A 22,033-nucleotide genomic window follows, 5' to 3' on the forward strand; every position below is an offset into this window, starting at 1 on the left:
CTCAGCCTCCCAAAATGCTGGGGTTACAAGCGCGAGCCACCACGCCCAGCCTGACTTTTAAAAATGAGATTACTGGCCGGGCGAGGTGGCTCACGCCTGTAACCCCACCACTTTGGGAGGCTGAGGTGGGCGGATCACCTGAGGTTGGGAGTTCAAGATCAGCTTCACCAAGATGGAGAAATCTTGTCTCTACCAAAAATACAAAATTAGCTGGGTATGGTGGCACATGCCTGTAATCCCAGCTACTCAGGAGGCTGAGGCAGGAGAATCGCTTGAACCTGGGAGGTGGAGGTTGTGGTGAGCCGAGATCGCACCATTGCACTCCAGCCTGGGTAACAAAAGCAAGACTCCGTCTCAAAAAATAAATAAATAAATAAAAAATAAAGCACACTACATGGTAATTTTAAATGTATGTGTCTTATTCCCCAACTATACTCTAAATCTCTGTTCATCTTTGAAACTCCAGTGCCTGGAAAAGTGCCTATAATATACAGGGTACTCCATAAATATTGTGGAATGAATACAGAGATGACAATTTGGGACTCCCTAGTCCAGGTCCTTCTTGGACACAGATTTGTGTCATATCTTCAAAACTGTAATTCAGGGAACTTTTGAAGAGTGTTCTGACAGAGGCAAATATAAAAGAAGATAGATTCCCCCAGTTGAAGCACCATGCCTCCCATGCCATTATAGATAACCTAAACAAGACTGGGAAGCTAGAGCTTCTAGATGTGTAGTCATGATTTTTCTTCTTAGCAAACTATTGTTCGCTGTTACTATTGTGGTACCCGATGTGCAAAAAAGAATAGAGACAATTGCTTGTCATTACTGTAAGTGAAGAGCCTGAATGTTAAGAACACTATTTCCAGCCGGGCGCGGTAGCTCAAGCCTGTAATCCCAGCACTTTGGGAGGCCGAGGCGGGCGGATCACGAGGTCAGGAGATCGAGACCATCCTGGCTAACACGGTGAAACCCCGTCTCTACTAAAAAATACAAAAAACTAGCCGGGCGAGGTGGCGGGCGCCTGTAGTCCCAGCTACTCAGGAGGCTGAGGCAGGAGAATGGCGTAAACCCGGGAGGCGGAGCTTGCAGTGAGCTGAGATCCGGCCACTGCACTCCAGCCTAGGCGACAGAGCGAGACTCCGTCTCAAAAAAAAATAAATAAATAAAAATAACACTATTTCCAAAAGGAGATGATTTTGAATCACCCAAATGGGGAAATAAATTATAGCATTTGCAAAAGGGCAAAGACAACATATAGGAATGAGGCTGGGCACAGTGGCTCACGCCTGTAATCCCAGCCCTTTGGGAGGCTGCGGCAGGTGGATCCCTCGAGCCCAGGAGTTCAAGACCAGTCTGGACAACATGGTAAAACCCCATCTCTACAAAAAATACAAAAATTAGCTGGGCAGGGTGGTGATGCCTGTAGTCCTGGCTACTCAGGAGGCTGACGCAGGAAGATCTCTCGAGTCCAGGAAGTTGAGGCTGAGGTGAGTTGTGATTGTGCCACTGCACTCCAGTCACTCCAGCCTGGGTGACAGAGCAAGACCCTGTCTCAAAAATAAAATAAAATACACAAAATAAAAGAAAAAAAAGAAAAAGAAAGATATTATGGGGATAAAAAAGTCTAACAAATGATTCATAAGCTAAGAAGTTATACTTAATCAAAATAGGCTGTGACATAGCAGCCTTAGCTCCAGGAGAATATCAAGCCAATTCAAATTTTGTTTGTTTGATATAATCCATAGGTTAAAAAGAAAGGAAAACGAACAAATTTTGTTTGTTCCACTAAGGTGTTCGGGATTTTGTGTCAAATTTATGGATTTTTTTTTTTTTTTTTTGAGACGGAGTCTTGCTCTGTTGCCCAGGCTGGGGTGCAGTGCCGTGATCGCGGCTTACTGCAATCTCTACCTCCCGAGTTCAAGCGATTCTCCTGGCTTAGCCTCCTGAGTAGCTAGTAGTAGATTACAGGCGCATGCCACCACGCCCAGCTAATTTTTGTACTTTTAGTAGAGATGGGGTTTCACCATGTTAGTCAGGCTGGTCTTGAACTACCTGACCTCATGATCTGCCCGCCTCAGCTTCCCAAAGTGCTGGGATTACAGGCATGAGCCACAACCACGCCTGGCCAAATTTATGGCTCTTAACCTTTCTTGTAGGTCACTAACACTTTGATAATTTAATAAAAATATTCCACCCCCCCAAAAAAAGGCACATATACGCACATACAAAAATTTTTGTGTAAGTCTAGGAAATTCATAACCCTTTCTCTGGTGTACATGGGTATTAATAATAATAATAACTAAGATTTACTGAGTCCTTGCTATGTGGCAGACATTCTTCTAAGTCATCAAATTTTTCCCTTTGCTTGGATTCCATATCTAGTAAATAATTTCAGATCAAAATTTGGATTCCTATTGAGGTCTGCTTACAGGGAGAGAATGTGCTGGTCACATGAATCTCGAATGTAGTTACATTTTCATTATCAATAAACTGGCCCGCTGGTTCTTCATTCAGTCTCATGAGCTTGATTAATGTATGTCTGCCCCCAAGAAACAGATTGGTTCTTAGTAGGCTGACCAAATCAAACCTCTGCCTGCAAGGCTGAGGGCTCTCTGGACTATGGTCGATTCACTGGAAAAATGGATACATCCCTGCAAAACCTCTCAGGTGACAGCATACCAGCCATTCCCCAGGCAGAAGCAGTCTTGATATACTGTGTGTTGTGTGAGCTCTGGAGTTAGACCTGGGTTCAAATTCTGGCTTTTTAGCCATATGACTTGAAGAAAATTGTTTAACCATTCTAAATCTCTGTTTCTTCTTTTGTTATTATTTTTTTTAGATGGCATCTTTCTCTGCCGCCCAGGCTAGAGTTCAGTGCCAGGATCTCAGCTCACTGCAGCCTCCGCCTCCCAAGTTCAAGCGATTCTTCTGCCTCAGCCTCTGGAGTAGCTGGGACTACAGGCGCCTGCCATCACGCCCGGCTAATTTTTGTGTTTTCAGTAGAGACAGAGATTCACCATGTTGGGCAGGCTAGTCTTGAACTCCTGACCTCAAGTGATCCACCCACCTCGGCCTCCCAAAGTGTTGGGATGAGAGGTGTGAGCCACTGCACTGGACCCCCTCCTTTTTTTTTTTTTTTTTCTTTGAGACAGAGTCTTGCTGTGTCACCCAGCTGGAGTGCAGTGGCACAATCTCAGTTCACTGCAAACTCTGCCTCCCGGGCTCAGGCAATTATCCCTGCCTCAGCCTCCCAAGTAGCTGGGATTTTTGCCATGTTAGTCAGGCTGGTCTCGAACTCCTGACCTCAGGTGATCCGCCTGCCTGAGCCTCCCAAAGTGCTGGGATTACAGGTGTGAGTCACCATGCCCTCCTTATTTCTTCATTTTTAATGGGGGATAATAACTGTAATAGTTGTAAAATAAAATGAAATAATTCAGGTAAGGCATAAGTCCAGTGACTACAATTATTTACATGCTTTCCTAATCGTGACTTAAACATTTATTACCTATAGTACCTTGGGCTACCTTTATGAACCTCAGTTTCTTTCACTATAAAATGAGAATAAAAAGACTTTACCTCTTGTAAAGTCTTTGTGAGGATTCAAGATATATTGAATCTTTTTTTTTTTTTTGAGACAGAGTCTCACTCTGTCACCCAGGCTAGAGTGCAGTGTCACGATCTCGGCTCATTGCAACCTCCACCACCCAGGCTGAAGTGATTCTCTTGCCTCAGCTTCCTGAGTAGCTGGGACTGCAGGTGTGTGCCACCACACTGAGCTAATTTTTTTGTATTTTTAGGATATGGAGTTTCACCATGTTGGCCAGGATGGTCTCAAACTCCTGACCTTAAATGTTAAATGATCCGCCTGCCTTAGCCTCCCAAAGTGCTGGGATTACAGGTGTGAGCCACTGTGCCTGGCCTGAATCTTGAATAGTATACATAAAAGCCTCCTATGTGCCAGGAACTGTACTTGTTCACTTACATACATTTGTTCTGTCCTTACGGCAATCTTGGCACATAAGAGATCCTCGATAAAAAATAATTATTGGCTGGGCACAGTGGCTCACACTTGTAATCCCAGCACATTGGGAGGCCAAGGTGGGCAGATCGTTTGTTTGATCCCTTGGAGGCCCATGAGTTTGAGACTAGGCTGGCAACAGGGTGAAACCCTGTCTCTACAAAAAATACAAAAAATGAGCTCGGTGTGGTGGCATGTGCATGGTTCTGTGCTGTCTTGGAGGCTGAGGTGGGAGGATCGCTTGAGCCTGGGAGTCCAAGGCTGCAGTGAGCTAAGATCATGCCACTGTACTCCAGCCTGGGCAACAGAGACCCTGTCTCAAAAATTAAACTAAACTAAACTAAACCAAAATAATACATAGGATAACTATTATTTAACTAAACAGTCACCCTGTCAGTGAAAAGTAGACCAGGAAACTTTTCTTTAGGTTTCTTTGAACTTCCTGACTATTACAGCAGTTATAACCAAGTCTTGAGGTGAAGTACAAGAAGGTGTGATAGCATTCCACATTCTTCTAGAGGGCTTTAATTTTCTTCTCTTTCTGACCAAGCAAAAACAGCTTCAGAAAACCACCTACAACCCTCCTTGAGCCTATCATCTTATTTCCTCTTCTTCTATATTTTCTGCTCTTCTTCTCTCTTCCTTTTGTCAGGGAACTGGGGAGTATGGCGAGGAGGAGGAAGAGATGGAGGTGGATATTAGTAATAAAGAGGGGATGAGAATATTTCATTTCTCCCCCTCTGGTTGAACAGGATATGGCATATTACATTGTTGAGGGTAAGACCCAAAGCAGCCTGACCTGGCAATGTCAAATTAGGATGCTGGAGTCATGAAACATATAGAGTTATGGTATAGGATGGGGAGGATGGTACAGTGAGGTTCAAGTAGCATTAACTTTGATGTCAAAGATACTTGGGTTCAAATTCTGTCTCCCACATTTTTAAATTCTGGAATTGGGCAAGCACTAAGTGTTCCGAGCCTCTGTTTCCATCTTTATAAATTAGGAATAATCATCATGCCTACCTTAATACTGATTGGAGTGTGGATCTTGAGGGGCATGAGCAAGGGCAAGCTTGAGGGACAATAAGTACTCCTGGTGCTTTTTACTTGCTAAGGAGTGAGGTTACAGATGGCATTTTCCAGAAGTGGTCCATTGAGGAGAGAAAGATTGAACTTGCCCAAGAATGAGGAGGCTTTTTTTGAGATGAAGCCTTGCTTTATCACCCAGGCTAGAGTGCAGTGGCAGGATCTCGGCTCACTGCAACCTCCGCCTCCTGGGTTCAAGCAATTCTCCCTGCCTTAGCCTCCCAAGTAGCTGGATTACAGGAACCCGCCACCACACCAGGCTAATTTTTGTATTTTTAGTAAAGATGCAGTTTTGCCATGTTGGCCAGGCTGGTGTCAAACTCTTGACCTCAGGTGATCCACCTGCCTCAGCCTCCCAAAGTGCTGGGAGCCATGCCCGGCAGGGGAGGCTTTGAGATTTTGGGAAGATGGGGGAAAGGGGAGTACCGCCAAAGGAGAAGAATTTTGAGGAAAGAGAAGAGATGGTTAAAAAAAAAAAGGACATGCTTAAGAAGTTTCGTTAAGTAATTCTCCCCTCTGTCTTCTTCCAAAATATGCAGAAAAATATATACTTTTTTCAACATTTTAAAGATGGAATTCTGGGTTCTTTTTTTGTTGGGGAGGTGAGATGGGGAGGGATTCAACAACATACTGAGATTGGCTTCACAAAAACAACAGGGAGGTCCAAGGAGGCTGTGAGTTACATTGGGTGACATAATAATTAGATAAGATGATGCATAAAAGCACCTGGCACATGGTAAGTAATCAATAAATACAAATTAATTTTGAGAGGAAGGAAAATGAAGTTCCAATAGTTCAAATCACTTGTACAAGGTCACCATGCTAGTGACCCTGGTTTAATGTATTTTCTCTAATCATATTGCCTCTTAATTTATGCTAATGATGTTGGATCAGAAGGTGACATCCTTAGGATGGGTGTGGTGGCTCATACCTGTAATCCCAGCACTTTGGGAGGCCAAGGCAGGCGGATTGCCTGAGATCAGGAGTTCAAGACCAGCCTGGACAACATGGTGAAACCCTGTCTCTACTAAAAATACAAAAATTAGCCAGGTGTGGTGGAGTGTTCCTGTAATCCCAGTTACTCAGGAGGCTGAGGCAGGAGATCTCTTGAACCTGGGAGGCGGAGGTTGCAGTGAGCCAAGATCATGCCACTGCACTCCAGCCTCGGCAACAACAAACAAACAAAAAGATGGTGACATCCTTAAGAGAATAAACTGACTGTACATTTATAAGACTGCCAATGTTCTTAAGGTGACTTTTTGTTTTCCTAAAACAAATACACAAATGAAGTAGGTGGCAACATCACAGTCTTATTTGTTGTTCATCTTGTTATTTGCCCCATTGTGAGACTTTATGGGCTGATATTTTGACTTTTTATCTCCAAGTCTTCATCAACTAGATCATTACAGTTCTAAAGTCTGTATTTGTAAGCCTCATCTAGGAGCTACTCCTCTTGCTGTATTGTATGGCAGCTCCTTGCCTCTATAACTTCGTTCCTTTTTAATACGATGTGCGATCAAGTATAATACATGGTATATAAGCCTCAATTACTGTCAGGGTACTTGTGGACTCATACCAATTATAGTGATATTTCCCTGACAGGCCCCAGAGGAGCTGCAGCTTGGAGTTTCTAAACACTGAGAAACAAAGATATTTTCTTTATGGGAGGTTTCCTAATAGAATTTAAAATCTTTTAGTTTAAAATTGTCCTTTTTTTCCCCATTTTGCTGTGGCAACTTTTATGCTTTATATAAAGACAAGCATTTAATTTGTATTGTTATAATTTAATATACTTTATTAACATACCAATTATAGTGAACCTTGTTTCCTAACAATTCAGCTAGGTGGAGGAGATGTTTCACAGTTGACTTAACCAGTAAAAATACTAGCCTTTGTTACTTTGTCTAGCACTTTACTTAGCTTCTTCATTTTCAGTCTCCTCCCCATTCCAACTCCCTCTTCAATTATCTGTCACCTCTCCATTTCTTTCATTGTCTTATTGGAATTAATTCAAAATTGTTTTACTCTTTTTGAAACTTTCTACAAATATAAGAAAAATGACCTAATTTCCACTGATTTCCTTTGCCTTCTAACTCTAGACTGACAGTTTTGGCCTCTTCATTGCTCCCTCCCGACACCTGAAGAAAGAACATTGCTCTTTAACTTGTACTGTTTTATTTGAATGCAACCCACTTCCTCCCTCTGAGCCAATGAGTCATTTTCTCTTTTTAAAGTCAGCCTTAAAAATCTTCCATTTCTCTTCAGTTTAAAATTATTCTCTTTGTAAAGCACTTCATGTCCTGTGTATGAAAGTCCCCCCATAAAACAGATGATTGCCTTAACCACTCAACGACTATACTATAGACACTATAGACAATGTGTGACTTACCAAGACTAAACTTTTGAGTTGAATGGACATCACTTATTTTCCTTCTTTTTTTTTTTTTTTTTTTTTTTGAGACAGAGTCTCACTCTGTCACCCAGGCTGAAATACAGGGGTGAGATCTCAGCTCACTGCAATCTCCCCTCCCGGGTTCAAACGATTCTTCTGCCTCAGCCTCCTGAGTAGCTGGGATTACAGGCACGTGTCTTTACACCCGGCTAATTTTTATATTTTTAGTAGAGATGGGGTTTCGCCGTGTTGGCCAGGCTGGTCTTGATCTCCTGACCTCATGATCCCCCTGCCTTGGTCTCCCAAAGTGCTGGATTACAGGAGTGAGCCACCGCACCCAGCCACAATAATTTTTTTTTTTGAGACAGCTTTTCACTCTCTTGCCCAGGCTGGAGTGTAGTGGTGCAAACATGGCTCACTGCAGCCTTGACCTCCCAGGCTCAAGCAATCCTTCTGCCTCAGCGGCCTAGCAAGTAGCTAGGACTACCGGCATTTGCCACCATGCTTGGCTAATTTTTTAATTTTTTGTAGAGATAAGGTCTCTCTATGTTGCCCAGGCTCCTGGACTCAAGCAATCCTTCTGCCTCAGCCTCCCAAAGTGCTGGGATTACAGGTGTGAGCCACCATGCTTGGCCGAGGCCAGGATTTTTGTCTTTTTTGTTCACTAGTGAATTCTCAGAATATTGTTACATAGCAGATTTTCAATAAATATTCATTGAGTGAATAAATGATTGATTTCCCCTCCTCAATCTTTTTAACTTGCTTAATACCATTTGAGTAGTTAATATTTTTCATAGGAATCTCTTGTAACTAAGTAGAAAATACTTATAAAATGGTCTTGAGGCCAAGCGCGGTGGCTCATGCTTGTAATCCCAGCACTTTGGGAGGCTAAGGCGGACGGATCACGAGGTCAGGAGATTGAGACTATCCTGGCTAACTCGGTGAAACCCCGTCTCTACTAAAAACACAAAAACAATTAGCCAGGTGTGGTGGCGGGCGCCTGTAGTTCCAGCTACTAGGGAGGCTGAGGTGAGAGAATGGCGTGAACTCGGGAGGCGGAGCTTGCAATGAGCCGAGATCGCGCCATTGCACTCCAGCCTGAGTGACGGAGCGAGACTCCGTCTCAAAAAAACAAAAAAGGGCCTTGAAAAGTGATAGATAGGTATCAAACTGCAAAAGATTAAGCAAAAGGTTAAGGGTAAGTTTGGAAAATGCCTAAAGAGAGACACATTCATTTCAATACAATTTACAGAATTTACTCCAGCATATCAAACATCTTTTTATATATATAGTCAATGATTCATTTAATCTGCTACCATACGATGTATTGCTTCTGTTTTAAAGTAATAGCACTTTGTATTGCAACTATCAGAGTAATAATTAATTTATTCTAATTAATTTAGGCAAGAATCTTCAATGGATGCTAATATAAATACATGAAAGCTGATTGCAGAGCAAGATATTTACACAGTCTCAAATTATCACCCCACAAATTACTAATTAAATACAAAAGGGAATTTTTGTAATTTTACAATAGAGACTCATGTGAATATCATTTTAATCATATGATCAGAATTAACATCACTAATAATGGGACAAACTGCCATCATGTGCCTCCTAATATGATATACTGAGAAGGGCTTAATATTGCTTATGTAGTTTTCCTGTCAAAATGTTTAACATTTTAAATAATGAAGAAAAAAATCAACTTCAAATTGAGGGACACTGCAAAACAGTTAGCCTGTGTTCTACAAAAATGTCAGTGCCATAAAAGTCTAACAAAGGTTGAAGAGGTGTTCTGATTAAAGGAGACTAAAGAGACATGACAGTTACATGCAGTGCATGTTCTTTAATTGATCCTGAATTGAATGCAAAACAAAAAAACCCCAACAACTATAAAGGACATTATTGGGGCAATTGGAGACACTGAATACAATTGTATATTAGATAACATTATTATGCCAATGTTAGAATTTCTGAATGTGATAATTGTATTGTGGCTACGTAGAAGAACATCATTCTTAGAAGAGATATGCTGAAGTATTAAGAGGTGAAGTGTCATGATGTCTGCGAATAATTTTCCGTGGTTCAGAAGAAGCTTCTCAAATGACTCAACAAAAAGTACGTATACAGGCTGGGCATGGTGGCTCACACCTGTAATCCTAGCACTTTGGGAGGCTGAGGTGGGTGAATCACTTGAGGTCAGGAGTTCGAGACCAGCCTGGCCAACATGGTGAAACCCTGTCTCTATTAAAAATTAAAAAATTAGCCAGGCGTGGTGACCCTCCAGCTACTTGGGAGGCTGAGGCAGGAGCATCACCTGAGCCTGGGAGGCAGAGGTTGCAGTGAGCAGAGATGGTGCCACTGCATTGCAGCTTGGGTGACAGAGTGAAACTTTGTCTCATAAAAAAAAAAAAAAAGAAAAAAGAAAAAGAAAAAAAAAAATTTTTAAAAAGCATTATCATGAATTTAGATTTGTTTTGCTTTGTTTGAGACAGTCTTGCTCTGTCTCCCAGGCTGGAGTGCAGTGGTATGAATTTAGGATTATTTTGATTGCTTATTCAGACACATAATGCTCAAAATTTGTTATGGTGGCAACAAACCTTTCTTTGATTTTTCTATTTTTATTATCCAACTTTAGCTCTCTGTGTCTTTCTTTTTTTTTTCTTTTCGTTTTTTTTTTTGAGACGGAGTCTCGCTCTGTCACCCAGGCTGGAGTGCAGTGGCACTATCTCGGTTCACTGCAAGCTCCGCCTCCCGGGTTTACGCCATTCTCCTGCCTCAGCCTCCTGAATAGCTGTGACTACAGGCGCCCGCCACCTCGCCCGGCTAGTTTTTTGTATTTTTTTTAGTAGAGACAGGGTTTCACCATGTTAGCCAGGATGGTCTCGATCTTCTGACCTCGTGATCCGCCCGCCTCAGCCTCCCAAAGTGCTGGGATTACAAGCTTGAGCCACCGCACCCGGCCTCTGTGTCTTTCTATTCACTGCCGTGTTTCAGAGCCATCAATAATTATGTCATGTGCACAACACTTCAACAAGTTCTGAATATGCCTAGTGTGAACTGAAATTCTTTTTCTTCAAACAGGAGACTTCTCCCATAGGGCCTCTGATAAATATATCTCATGTATATCCTGTAGAAAGATGACTTTTTTGTTTTTATGAATGGTTTTTATTGCACTGATAAGCTGCAATATTAGTTTTTATTTCCCTAGGATCTATTTCTTATCATCCTCCCATACCCCTTTAGCCCTAGACCAAAGAGAAGCCCAAAGTACTGCTGAAAATGGTTAAAGTATGGCTTTATTCTATAAAGAACTAGAGAAAAATAGATTCTGGATATCAAGTAATATTTACAATTATGAAGTAATATATACTGTACAATACAGTGATTTTTTTTTTTTTTTTTTTTTTGAGATGGAGTTTTGCTCTTGTTGCCCAAGCTGGAGTGTAATGGTGTGATCTTGGCTCACTGTAACCTCTGCCTCCTGGATTCAGGTGATTCTCCCACCTTAGCCTCCTGAGTAGCTGGGATTACAGGTGCACGCCACCACGCCCAGCTAATTTTTGTATTTTTAGTAGAGATGAGACTTCACCATGTTGGCCAGGCTGGTCTCGAACTCCTGACCTCAGGTAATCCACCCATCTTGGCCTCCCAAAGTGTTGGGATTACAGGCGTGAGCCCCTGTGCCCGGCAATAAAGTGATTTGTGATATATTTGTGTCCACATAAAGACTAATGATTTTGAAATTCTTTTCTTTCTTTCTTTTTTTTTTGAGATGGAATCTTGCTCTGTTGCCCAGACAGGAGTTCAATGGCATGATCTCGGCTCACTGCAACCTCCGCCTCCCACGTTCAAGTGATTCTTCTGCCTCAGCCTCCTGAGTAGCTGGGATTACAGGTGTGCGCCACCACACCCAGCTAATTATTGTATTTTTAGTAGAGATGGGGTTTCATTATGTTAGTCAGGCTGGTCTCAATCTCCTGACCCTGTGATCTGCCTGCCTCGGCCTGCTAAAGTGCTGGGATCACAGGCATGAGCCACTGCGCCCAGCCTTGAAATTATTTTCTGTTTTACACTCTAACCGTCTTTATGTTAACCTCTGTGAAATAAAAAGTAGAATATTGGGGCTTACGTCATAGTTGCTCCTGGATCAGCAGTCATCTGATTGGTCACAAAAACAGCCACATTATATTCTGTATCAAGAGATAAAATTTTAAAACTATGAGAAAGGAGATATATATATATATATATATTTTTTTTTTTGAGACAGAGTTTCACTCTTGTTGCCTAGGCTGGAGTGCAATGGCACGATCTCGGCTCACACTCATCACAAACTCTGCCTCCCAGGTTCAAGTGATTCTCCTGCTTCAGCCTCCCGAGTAGCTGGGATTAAAGGCATAAGCCACTACACCAGGCTAATTTTATATTTTTTAGTAGAGACGGGGTTTCTCCATGTTGGTCAGGCTGGTCTCGAACTCCCGAACTCCCAACCTCAAGTGATCCGCTTGCCTTGGCCTCCCAAAGTGCTGGGATTACAGGCGCGAGCCAAGAAAGGCAATATAAATATTTAAAAGTTCATTGTTTAGATTTCAGAGTTTAGAAATACTGCATCATGAATTTATTTTATAAATAACATCATATTCCTATTTTTCATTGACAACAAAAATTATTTAAGTTATTATTATTATTAAGGTTAGAATAGATATTTTTGGGCCAGGCGCGGTGGCTCAAGCCTGTAATCCCAGCACTTTGGGAGGCCGAGACGGGCGGATCACGAGGTCAGGAGATCGAGACCATCCTGGCTAACACGATGAAACCCTGTCTCTACTAAAAAATACAAAAAACTAGCCAGGCGAGGTGGCGGGCGCCTATAGTCCCAGCTACTCGGGAGGCTGAGGCAGGAGAATGGCATAAACCCGGGAGGCGGAGCTTGCAGTGAGCTGAGATCCGGCCACTGCACTCCAGCCTGGGCGACAGAGTGAAACTCTGTCTCAAAAAAAAAAAAAAAAAGAATACATATTTTTGGTTTAAAAAAACAGTTGTAAAGCCGGGCGCAGTGGCTCACGCCTGTAATCTCAGCACTTTGGGAGGTTGAGGAGGGCAGATCATGAGGTCAGGAGTTTGAGACCAGCCTGGCCAACATGGTGAAACCCCGTCTCTACCCAGACGTGATGGCAGGCGCCTATAATCCCAACTACTCAGGACGCTAAGGAGGAAGAATCGCTTGAACCTGGGAGGCGGAGGTTGCAGTGTGCCGAGATTGTGCCACTGCACTCCAGCCTGGGCAACAGTGCAAGACACCGCCTTAAAAAGAAAAAAAAAAAAAGAGTTGTATTCTCATGAAGGTAATTTTATTTAAAAAAAAAAAAAAAAAAGAAAGAAAAAAACCACTGCCTCCTGACATTATATTCCAAGCTTCTCTGCAAAGTATACTTGACAAACATAGTCACAGATGCCGTTTTATTTTAAAGATATACCTTCTGAGATTTTTTGGAGTCGTGACAACATCTGGGCCAATTTTTGCTGCCGTTCGGCCAACTCTCCACGGCCACTGAAATCCACTCGAAAAAGTGCCATTATTGAATCGATAATCTACAAAGGATTAAGGTAAAAATAAACATGCATTTGGAAATTGAAGGAAGACGTTATTTGAATAGAGAGCAATAGAATGAAAATATTATGCTAAATAGCTCTGTGAAAGCAGTATTTAAAAGCTTGTACCAATAGTTTGAAGATGCCAGCTTCTTCATGGAACTTTGCTGCTACATAATCAAGTAGCTCCATCTGATGTTCACCTGGTGGGAAATGCAGTGAGAATATGTTACAAAAGTTGAAAGAAGCAGAGGCTAAGATCATTCATATTCTTGGGAGCCAGGCAAAAGAAAGTCCTTGAAGGATTCTCTTAATTATTTATTACTTTATTAAATATTATCGCAGCCTGGCATGGTGGCTCACGCCTGTAATCCCAACACTTTGGGAGGTCGAGGTGGTTGGATTTCTTGAGGTCAGGAGTTCAAGACCAGCCTGGCCAACATGGTGAAACCCTGACTCTACTAAAAAAATACGAAAATTAGGCTGGGTGCGGTGGCTTATACCTGTCATCCCAGCACTTTGGGAAACCGAGGCAGGCGGATCATTAGGTCAGGATTCAAGACTAGCCTGGCAACATGGTGAAACCCTGTCTCTACTAAAAAAAGAAAAATACAAAAATTAGCTGGGCATGGTGGTGGGCACCAGTGATCCCAGCTACTCAGGAGGCTGAGGCAGGAGAATGGTTTGAACCTGGGAGGCTGAGGCTGCAGTGAGCAGAGATTGCACCACTATGCTCCAGCCTGGGCGACACAGCGAGACTCTGTCTCATTTAAAAAATATATATAATATGGCCGGGCACGGTGGCTCAAGCCTGTAATCCTAGCACTTTGGGAGGCCGAGACAGGCAGATCACTAGGTCAGGAGATCGAGACCATCCTGGCTAACACGGTGAAACCCCGTCTCTACTAAAAATACAAAAACTAGCTGGGCGAGGTGGCGGGCGCCTGTAGTCTCAGCTACTGGGGAGGCTGAGGCAGGAGAATGACGTAAACCCGGGAGGCGGAGCTTGCAGTGAGCTGAGATCCGGCCACTGCACTCCAGTTCCCGCGACAGAGCAAGACTCCGCCTCAAAAAAAAAAAAAAAAAAAATATATATATAATATACAAAAATTAGCTGGGTGTAGTGGCACGTGCCTGTAATCCCAGCGACTTGGGAGGCTAAGGTAGGAGAATCGCTTGAAGCCGGGAAGTGGAGGTTGCAGTGAGCTGAGATTGCACCACTGCCCTTCAGCCTGAGTGACAGAGCGAGACTCCATCTCAAAAAAAAAAAAAAAAAATTATTGCATATTCTGCCTTAGGATATATACCAAATGCTACATTATCCAAAAAGAATGTTACTATTCATTTCAAAGACTAAGAATAATAAATAATTTGAAGGCACTTTATTATCTAAGGACCTACCAGATGATAAAATTTGTAGACTGAGTAAATTAGAGAAAATTAAAATAGAAAAAAAGTATCAAAATGTTTTATCACTCAAGTAGTAAATCAGTGCTGCCAACCTTACATTGACCCAAGCATCCAACTGCATGGGGCTCTTACTAGTATATGCACGTGCATAAAGTACGTTGTCCAGTACTGCATTCTGGTCTACATTGAAGCGATCAGCAATGTCCCGAAGGCGATCTGGACGGCTGGAGTATGCCAAGATTAAGGATCCAATAAATCAATTATAAAAAAGCTTAGACAACCACTACAAAACAGAGTATCTTACATAAATTAACAGAGAAGCCAAACAATGTACCTGTGAAGGTATTCTAGAGGATGCTAGCAACCATTTAAAGTCTATACAAGATTTGTTTTTTCATAAGTGCCTCAACTTACCATAGGTAGTGATAATGGTCATAGAAATGTGGGGCAGTAATGAATTTAACTATTAAGTGATCAAATGTTTTTTTTTTTTTTTTTTTTTTGAGACAGAGTCTCGCTCTGTTGCCCAGGCTGGAGTGCAGTAGCCAGATCGCAGCTCACTGCAAGCTCTGCCTCTCGGGTTTACGCCATTCTCCTGCCTCAGCCTCCCGAGTAGCTGGGACTACAGGCGCCCGCCACATCGCCCAGCTAGTTTTTTGTATTTTTTTAGTAAAGACGGGGTTTCACCGTGTTAGCCAGGATGGTTTCGATCTCCTGACCTCATGATCCGCCCGTCTCGGCCTCCCAAAGTGCTGGGATTACAGGCTTGAGCCAGCGCGCCCGGCCTCAAATCTTTACAATAACCTTGGAAGCTAGTTTTTATGGCCTATTTCACATTTTACAACATAGGACACTGGCAAACAGAGATTAGGCAAATGACTTGAGCTTATGCAGCAAATCAGTTACAAGAGAAAAACTGGAAACTAAGCTCTGTGAGTCTTTTTGTTCTCAGATCTACAATAGATAATAGACCTATAATAGATAATATTACTGAATTATAATTCAGTAACTACAAAGTGAATTAATTCACTCTCTTCAAAACCCTCATTTGCTCAATATGAAATAGTTTATTATATCATTAATCATGTGTTGTTAAATGATAAATGTGACTACATGAACCAAAGGGTCAAAAAGGTAACTTCAAGGGTCCAGAAGAGAAATATCGACCAAAGGTTTTTTGTTTGCATAGGTTTTCTTTTTCTTTTCAAATCTTACCTGGAAAGTATACAGAATTTAAAATCGACTTTCTTCTAAAGGAGTTGTTAGTTTTTTTTTTTGTTTGTTTTTTTTTTGAGATGAAGTCTCACTCTGTTGCCCAGGCTGGAGTGCAGTAGCATGATCTCGGCTCACGGTAACCTCTGCCTCCTGGGTTCAAGCAATTCTCCTCCTTCAGTCTCCTAAGTAGCTGTGATTACAGGCGTGAGCCATCATATCTAGCTAATTTTTGTATATTTAGTGGAGACGGGGTTTCGCTATGTTGGCCAGGCTGGTTTCGAACTCCTGACCTCAAGCGATCTGCCTGCCTCAGCCTTCCAAAGTGCTAGGATTACAGGCATGAGCCACCATGCCTAGCCAGGAGTTGTTAGCTTTCTGCAATTAGCAAATTCATAGGGAAGCAAACTAAGTGCATCTGCAAAGGTATTTTGGAAGAAGCTAATACTTACTTATATCTATAAACTATAAAGGAGTAATAAACATTTTTTTTTTTTAGGTCTTTGGTGATCCCAACAATATGTCTGAAGTAAAATGAGGTAAAGTTAAATGCATGTTTGTGACCTTATTTCACTTTGTTTACAGAGTTTACATAACACTGATCCTAGTATAAGTAACTGTAAATCAAGGACTATTTATAATCTTATTTGTGATGTTTACAATTAATTTAATAAATGTTTAGTTGAATTGTCGTTAGGATTTCCCAGTTATTTATAGCCTAATGCACTATATATGTTCTTGTTGTTAGAGCTTTGGTAACAGCCACAAAAATCTTCCATTGCTATTGAGTATACCCAGTACATGTTTTTGGTGGACAAGTTAAAGACAGGGAATTGGAAGAGTCAATAAAAACATTTTTATCATGTCAGCTTCTACAAATCCCAGATACTATGTTATGGCAGGCCAGGTCTTACTAATGCAGGCCTCCATAACAACTGTTTCAGCACTGACTGAGTGGTTAAGTTAAATATTAAAAGTTGAAAGTGCCCTTATACAAAGGCTGGAATGTAACAAAAGCCCACCAAGAGTTTTGCCCAGGCCTTTCCTGGGCCTTGAAGCATGACAAGATAACGAAGGAATTCTTAACAGTACCTGTTTAGGATTAAATGAGTTTTATCGGGGGTCTGAAGAACTCCCCAGGTCTGCACAACAAGTTATTGGGGGTCTGAAGGAACTCCCCAAAACTCCATGATTTAGCAGGAGACAAGATAAGGGTAATCACTCCAGCACCTGGACCCATTTAGATTAAGTAAATTTACTGAGGCTCCAGAGGAAGATCTTTAGGATTCAGATCTTAGTTATAGATTAAAATAAGTTAATCACTTATATCTTTTTTACAAATTTTATTTTATTTTTTTGAGATGGAGTCTCACTCTGTTGCTCAGGCTGGAGTCTAGTGGAGCAATCTCGGCTCACTGCAACCTCTGCCTCCCAGGTTCAAGTGATTCTCTTGCCTCAGCATCCTGACTAGCTGGGACTACAGGCGTGTGCCACAATGCCCGGCTAATTTTTGTATTTTTCGTAGAGACAAGGTTTCGCCATGTTGGCCAGGATGGTCTTGAACTCCTGACTTCAAGTGATCCGCCCACCTCAGCCTCCCAAAGTGACTTATGTCTTTAGATGAATGCACACTCACAAGTAAACATATAGCTGAGAAGGTATATAAGCTCTGGAACACTTTGTAATTTTGAGTTGGTCTGATGTTATTTTCCAGGTCTTCTCCCTATAAACAGTTACAGAAACAAAAACTCTCTCCTTTCCCAGTTCATCTGCATCTCATCATTGGGCCACAAGAATAAGCAGCCTGATCCTCGGTTTGGTCTGGGAACAATGTGAACAGGGGTATAAAAATTGGGCTTAAATCCTCAACAAAATACTAGCAAACCAATTCAACAATACATTAAACAGATCATTCATCATGACCAATTGGGATTCATCTCAGGGATGCAAGGATGGTTCAACATACACAAATCAATGTGATATATCATATCAACAGAATGGACAAAAAACATATGATCATTTCAATTGATGCTGAAAAAAGCATTTGATAAAATTCAACATTCCTATATATAATAAGAAAAAAAACCTCAAAAAATTGGGCATAGAAGGAACATAACCCAACATAAAAGCCATATACAACAGACCCAAAGCTAGTATCATACTGGATGGGAAAAAACTGAAAGTCTTTCCTCTAAGATCTGGAACAAGTATGCCCACTCTCATCACTGTTATTCAACATAGTACTTGAAGTCCTAGCTAGAGTAATCAGACAAGAGAAATAAATAAAGGGCATCCAGATCGAAAAGGAAGAAGTCAAATTATCCCTGTTTACCAATAATAAGATCTTATATTTGGAAAAATCCAGACTTCACCAAAAAACTGTTGGAACTGATAAACAAATTCAGTAAAGTTGTAGGATACAAAATCAACATACAAAAATCAGTAGCATTTCTAAATACCAACAGGGAACAATCTGAAAAAGAAATTTAAAAATTAATCCCATTTACAATAGCTACGAATAAAATTAAATACCTAGAAATTAACTTAACCAAAGAAATGAAGGATCTCTACAATGAAAACTATAAAACATTGATGAAACAAATTGAAGAGGACACACAGAAACCAGAAAGATATTCCATGTTCATGAGTTGGAAGAATCAATACTGTTAAAATGTCCATACTACGCAAAGCAATCTACAGAGTCAATGCAATTCCTATCAAAATACCAATGACATTCTTCAGAGAAACAGAAAAACAATCCTAAAATTTATATGGAATCGCAAAAAACCCAGAATAGCCAAAGCTATCTTGAGCAAAAAGAACAAAACTAAAGGAATCACATAACTTGACCTCAAATTATACTATAGAGCTATAGTATCCAAAACAGCATGGTATGGGCATAAAAACGGACACGTAGACCAATGGAACAGAAGATAACACCCAGAAACAAATCCACACACCTACAGTGAACTCATTTTCGACAAAGGTGCCAATAACATTGGAGAAAGGACAGTCTCTTCAGTAAATGGTGCTGGGAAAATGGGATATCCATATGTAGATGAATGAAATTAGACTTCTATCTCTCATCATATACAAAAATCAAATAAAAATGGATTAAAGACTTAAATCTAAGACCTTGAATTATGAAACTACTAAAAGGAAGCATTGGGGAAACTCTATAGGACATTGGACTGGGTAAAAAAGATTTCTTTTTTTTTTTTTTTTTTTTGAGACAGAGTCTCACTCGGTCCCCCAGGCTGGAGTGCAGTGGCGTGATCTTGGCTCACTGCAAGCTCCGCCTCCCGGGATCATGCCATTCTCCTGCCTCAGCCTCCTGAGTAGTTGGGACTACAGGCGCCCACCACTGCGCCTGGCTAATTTTTTTTTTGTATTTTTAGTAGAGACGAGGTTTCACCGTGGTCTCGATCTCCTGACCTTGTGATCCGCCCGCCTCGGCCTCCCAAAGTGCTAGGATTACAGGCGTGAGCCACCGCACCTGGCCAAAAGATTTCTTGAGTAATACTACACAAGCACCGGCAACTGTGGATATAATAAATTCCTCTTGAAAGGTTTTAGCCTGTAAATTGTTAAGTACAATGAGCTTTGAGATCCTCTCCAAGGAACCAATATATCAGTATGTTCAGCTCCCCTGTTCTTTGTTCTCCATTTTAAAGTTTAACTTCCTTGTTCTTCTCGCTTTCTTGCTCCTAGTTTCAGTAAACAACCTTTTCCACCAGTTCTAATCAGTAGTTCACATCTGTTCCCCTGGTCATCTGTTCCGTCCTGAGTCACCCCTGGTCACCTGCTCTGTCCTGAGTCACTCCTGGTCACCTGCTCTGGCATGAGTCACCTTTAGTCACCTGTTCCTAACCATCCTTCCCGCCAAACTACTCACTCCACCACTCCGATTCGTACCCCTGCTCTCTTTAAAATAGCCAATCGGGGCCGGGCGCGGTGGCTCATGCCTGTAATCCCAGCACTTTGGGAGGCTGAGACAGGCAGATCACGAGGTTAGGAGATCGAGACCATCCTGGCTAACACAGTGAAACCCCGTCTCTACTAAAAATACAAAAATTAGCCGGGCATGATGGCAGGCGCCTGTAGTCCCAGCTACACGGGAGGCTGAGGCAGCAGAATGGCGTGAACCCGGGAGGCAGAGCTTGCAGTGAGTGGAGATCGTGCCACTGCACTCCAGCCTGGGCGACAGAGCGAGACTCCATCTCAAAAACAAACAAACAAACAAAAAAAAAACAATAGCCAATCGGAATTCGCTTAGACTGTACAGTCCAATCTTAGCCAACAGGGGAATGACACAGCAGTAGGGGCTAGCTGAGTCAGGAATAAAAACTCTTTTCCCTCCCTTGTTCAGGTGTGCTCTCACCATTGCTTCATCAGTGAGTCACACCCTTTTATAGAAGTAAAATTGCCTTGCTGAGAAAATATTTCCAAACTATCCATCTGACAAGGGATTAATAACCAGAATATATAAAAAGTTTAAACAACTCTCTATAGGGAAAAAAATTTAATAATCTTATTTTAAAATGGGCAAAATATCTGAAAAGCATTTCTCAAAAGAAGTGTGAAAGGAAAATATCTTGGGTCCCTAAAATCACTAAGGAAAACTCAAACTGGAAACTGCTTATGGCAAATCTGCCTTTCATTCTATTCAAAGTCACTCCTCTGCTCACTGAGATAGATGCATATCTGATTGCCTCCTTTGGAAAGGCTAATCAGAAACTCAAAAGAATGCAACCATTTGTGTCTCACCTATCTGTGACCTGGAAGCCCACTCCCCACTTTACTTAGAGTCTTCCTGTCTTTGCTTCAAGTTGTCCCACTTTCCAGACTGAACCATTGTTCTTCTTACATATACTGATAGATGTCTCATGTCTCCCTAAAATGTGTAGAACCAAGCTGTGCCCCAACCACCTCGGGCACACGTCATCAGGACTTCCTGAGGCTGTGTCATGGGTGCATCCTCAACCTTGGCAAAATAAACTTTCTTTTTTTTTTTTTTGAGACGGATTCTTGCTCTGTCGCCAGGCTGAAGTCCAGTGGCACAATCTCGGCTCACTGCAACCTCCCCCTCCTGGGATCAAGCGATTCCAAAATCCTGCCTCAGCCTCCTGAGTAGCTGGGACTACAGACACGTGCCACCATGCCCGGCTAATTTTTTTTTTTTTTTTTTGTATTTTAGTAGAGACAGGGTTTCACCATGGTGGCCAGGATGGTCTCAATCTCCTGATCTTGTGATCTGCCCACCTTGGCCTCCCAAAGTGCTGGGATTACAGGTGTGAGCCACTGCACCCGGCTGCAAAATAAACTTTCTAAACTATCTGAGACCTGTCTCAGATTTTCTGGGTTCACAGAAGACATACAAACAGCAAATAGCTATATGAAAAGGTGCTCAATGTCATTGATCATCAGAGAAATGCAAATCAAAACTACAATGAAGGCCAGGCGCAGTGGCTCAAGCCTGTAATCCCTGTTTGGACGAACGGAGGCAAGATGGTGCACTTCCGGGTTCTTCTTCACCACCAACTCTTCCCGCGCGCGCGAAAATGCAAGCCGGCGCCCAGGGAGGGTGCAGACCAACTGGGCATGCGCCAGGTGACGTCAATCTGAAGAGACCAAGATTTACCTGGTCGCACCTGCGGAACGCCCCTGACACGCCCATGCCCCACCTATTGCCCTCCCACTCCTAGAAAAGCCGCTCTCCGCCATTGAGCCACGCGGCCTTCTCACAGCCCGGCGGCCTTCTTGCAGCCCCACTCCTGTCGGGATGTCGGGACTGTGGGAAGTCCGTCCGAGAGCCCCACGGGGGGACTCTGCCGGCCTCCTTCCCTGGAGGCCGACAGACTTCTCCCACACACCTTAGGTTACCAAAATAAACCAGCAGTTTTGCTGTTACACTTGCCTACCAGCTGGTTCTTTTGCGCCCGCTCAGCTGGTCTTAGAAAAACAAGACAGATGGTGCCGAAACCCGGGAGGAGACCCCTCCTCAGGGCCCCCAGGGTCCGGGGAGCCTCCTCCTCCTCGTTCCACGCCACGGACGGACCAGGACCTGAGACCCGCTTCGCTCACTCTCACGGCCTCTTTGGGGTAAGTGCCCTTGTCTCCTCTTTACCACCCTCGGCCAAAATCCTGCGCAGGTCCGAGGTCCATTTTGAGCCACCAAGTGGCTTGGGAGACCCTTGCAGGACGGGGACGTCCGCCTGAAGGTACTCTCCACTTTGGCTTCAAGAGCCTCCAGTCTGTCTCTGCTGGTTCCAAAGGACGCTTTGAAGCCAGGCAGAGATCCACTTCCATTTCCATTG

At 42.6% G+C, this 22,033-nt stretch overlaps 1 protein-coding gene across 1 annotated transcript in view; it reads right to left on the bottom strand.

The window, feature by feature from the left end:
- The window catches only part of DMC1 (DNA meiotic recombinase 1), a 51,269-nt gene that overhangs the window by 5,391 nt on the left and 23,845 nt on the right, over positions 1–22,033 (bottom strand). The window contains exons 9-12 of the mRNA XM_023222264.1: positions 14,637–14,728; positions 13,224–13,297; positions 12,980–13,094; positions 11,635–11,695 (exon numbers count right to left, since the gene is read on the bottom strand). Of these exons, the coding sequence (XP_023078032.1) occupies positions 11,635–11,695; positions 12,980–13,094; positions 13,224–13,297; positions 14,637–14,728 (342 nt within the window). The remainder of the gene's footprint in view (positions 1–11,634; positions 11,696–12,979; positions 13,095–13,223; positions 13,298–14,636; positions 14,729–22,033) is intronic.

The sequence above is a fragment of the Piliocolobus tephrosceles genome, chromosome 19 (genome assembly GCF_002776525.5).
Source record: "Piliocolobus tephrosceles isolate RC106 chromosome 19, ASM277652v3, whole genome shotgun sequence".
NCBI classification, from domain to species: domain Eukaryota; kingdom Metazoa; phylum Chordata; class Mammalia; order Primates; family Cercopithecidae; genus Piliocolobus; species Piliocolobus tephrosceles.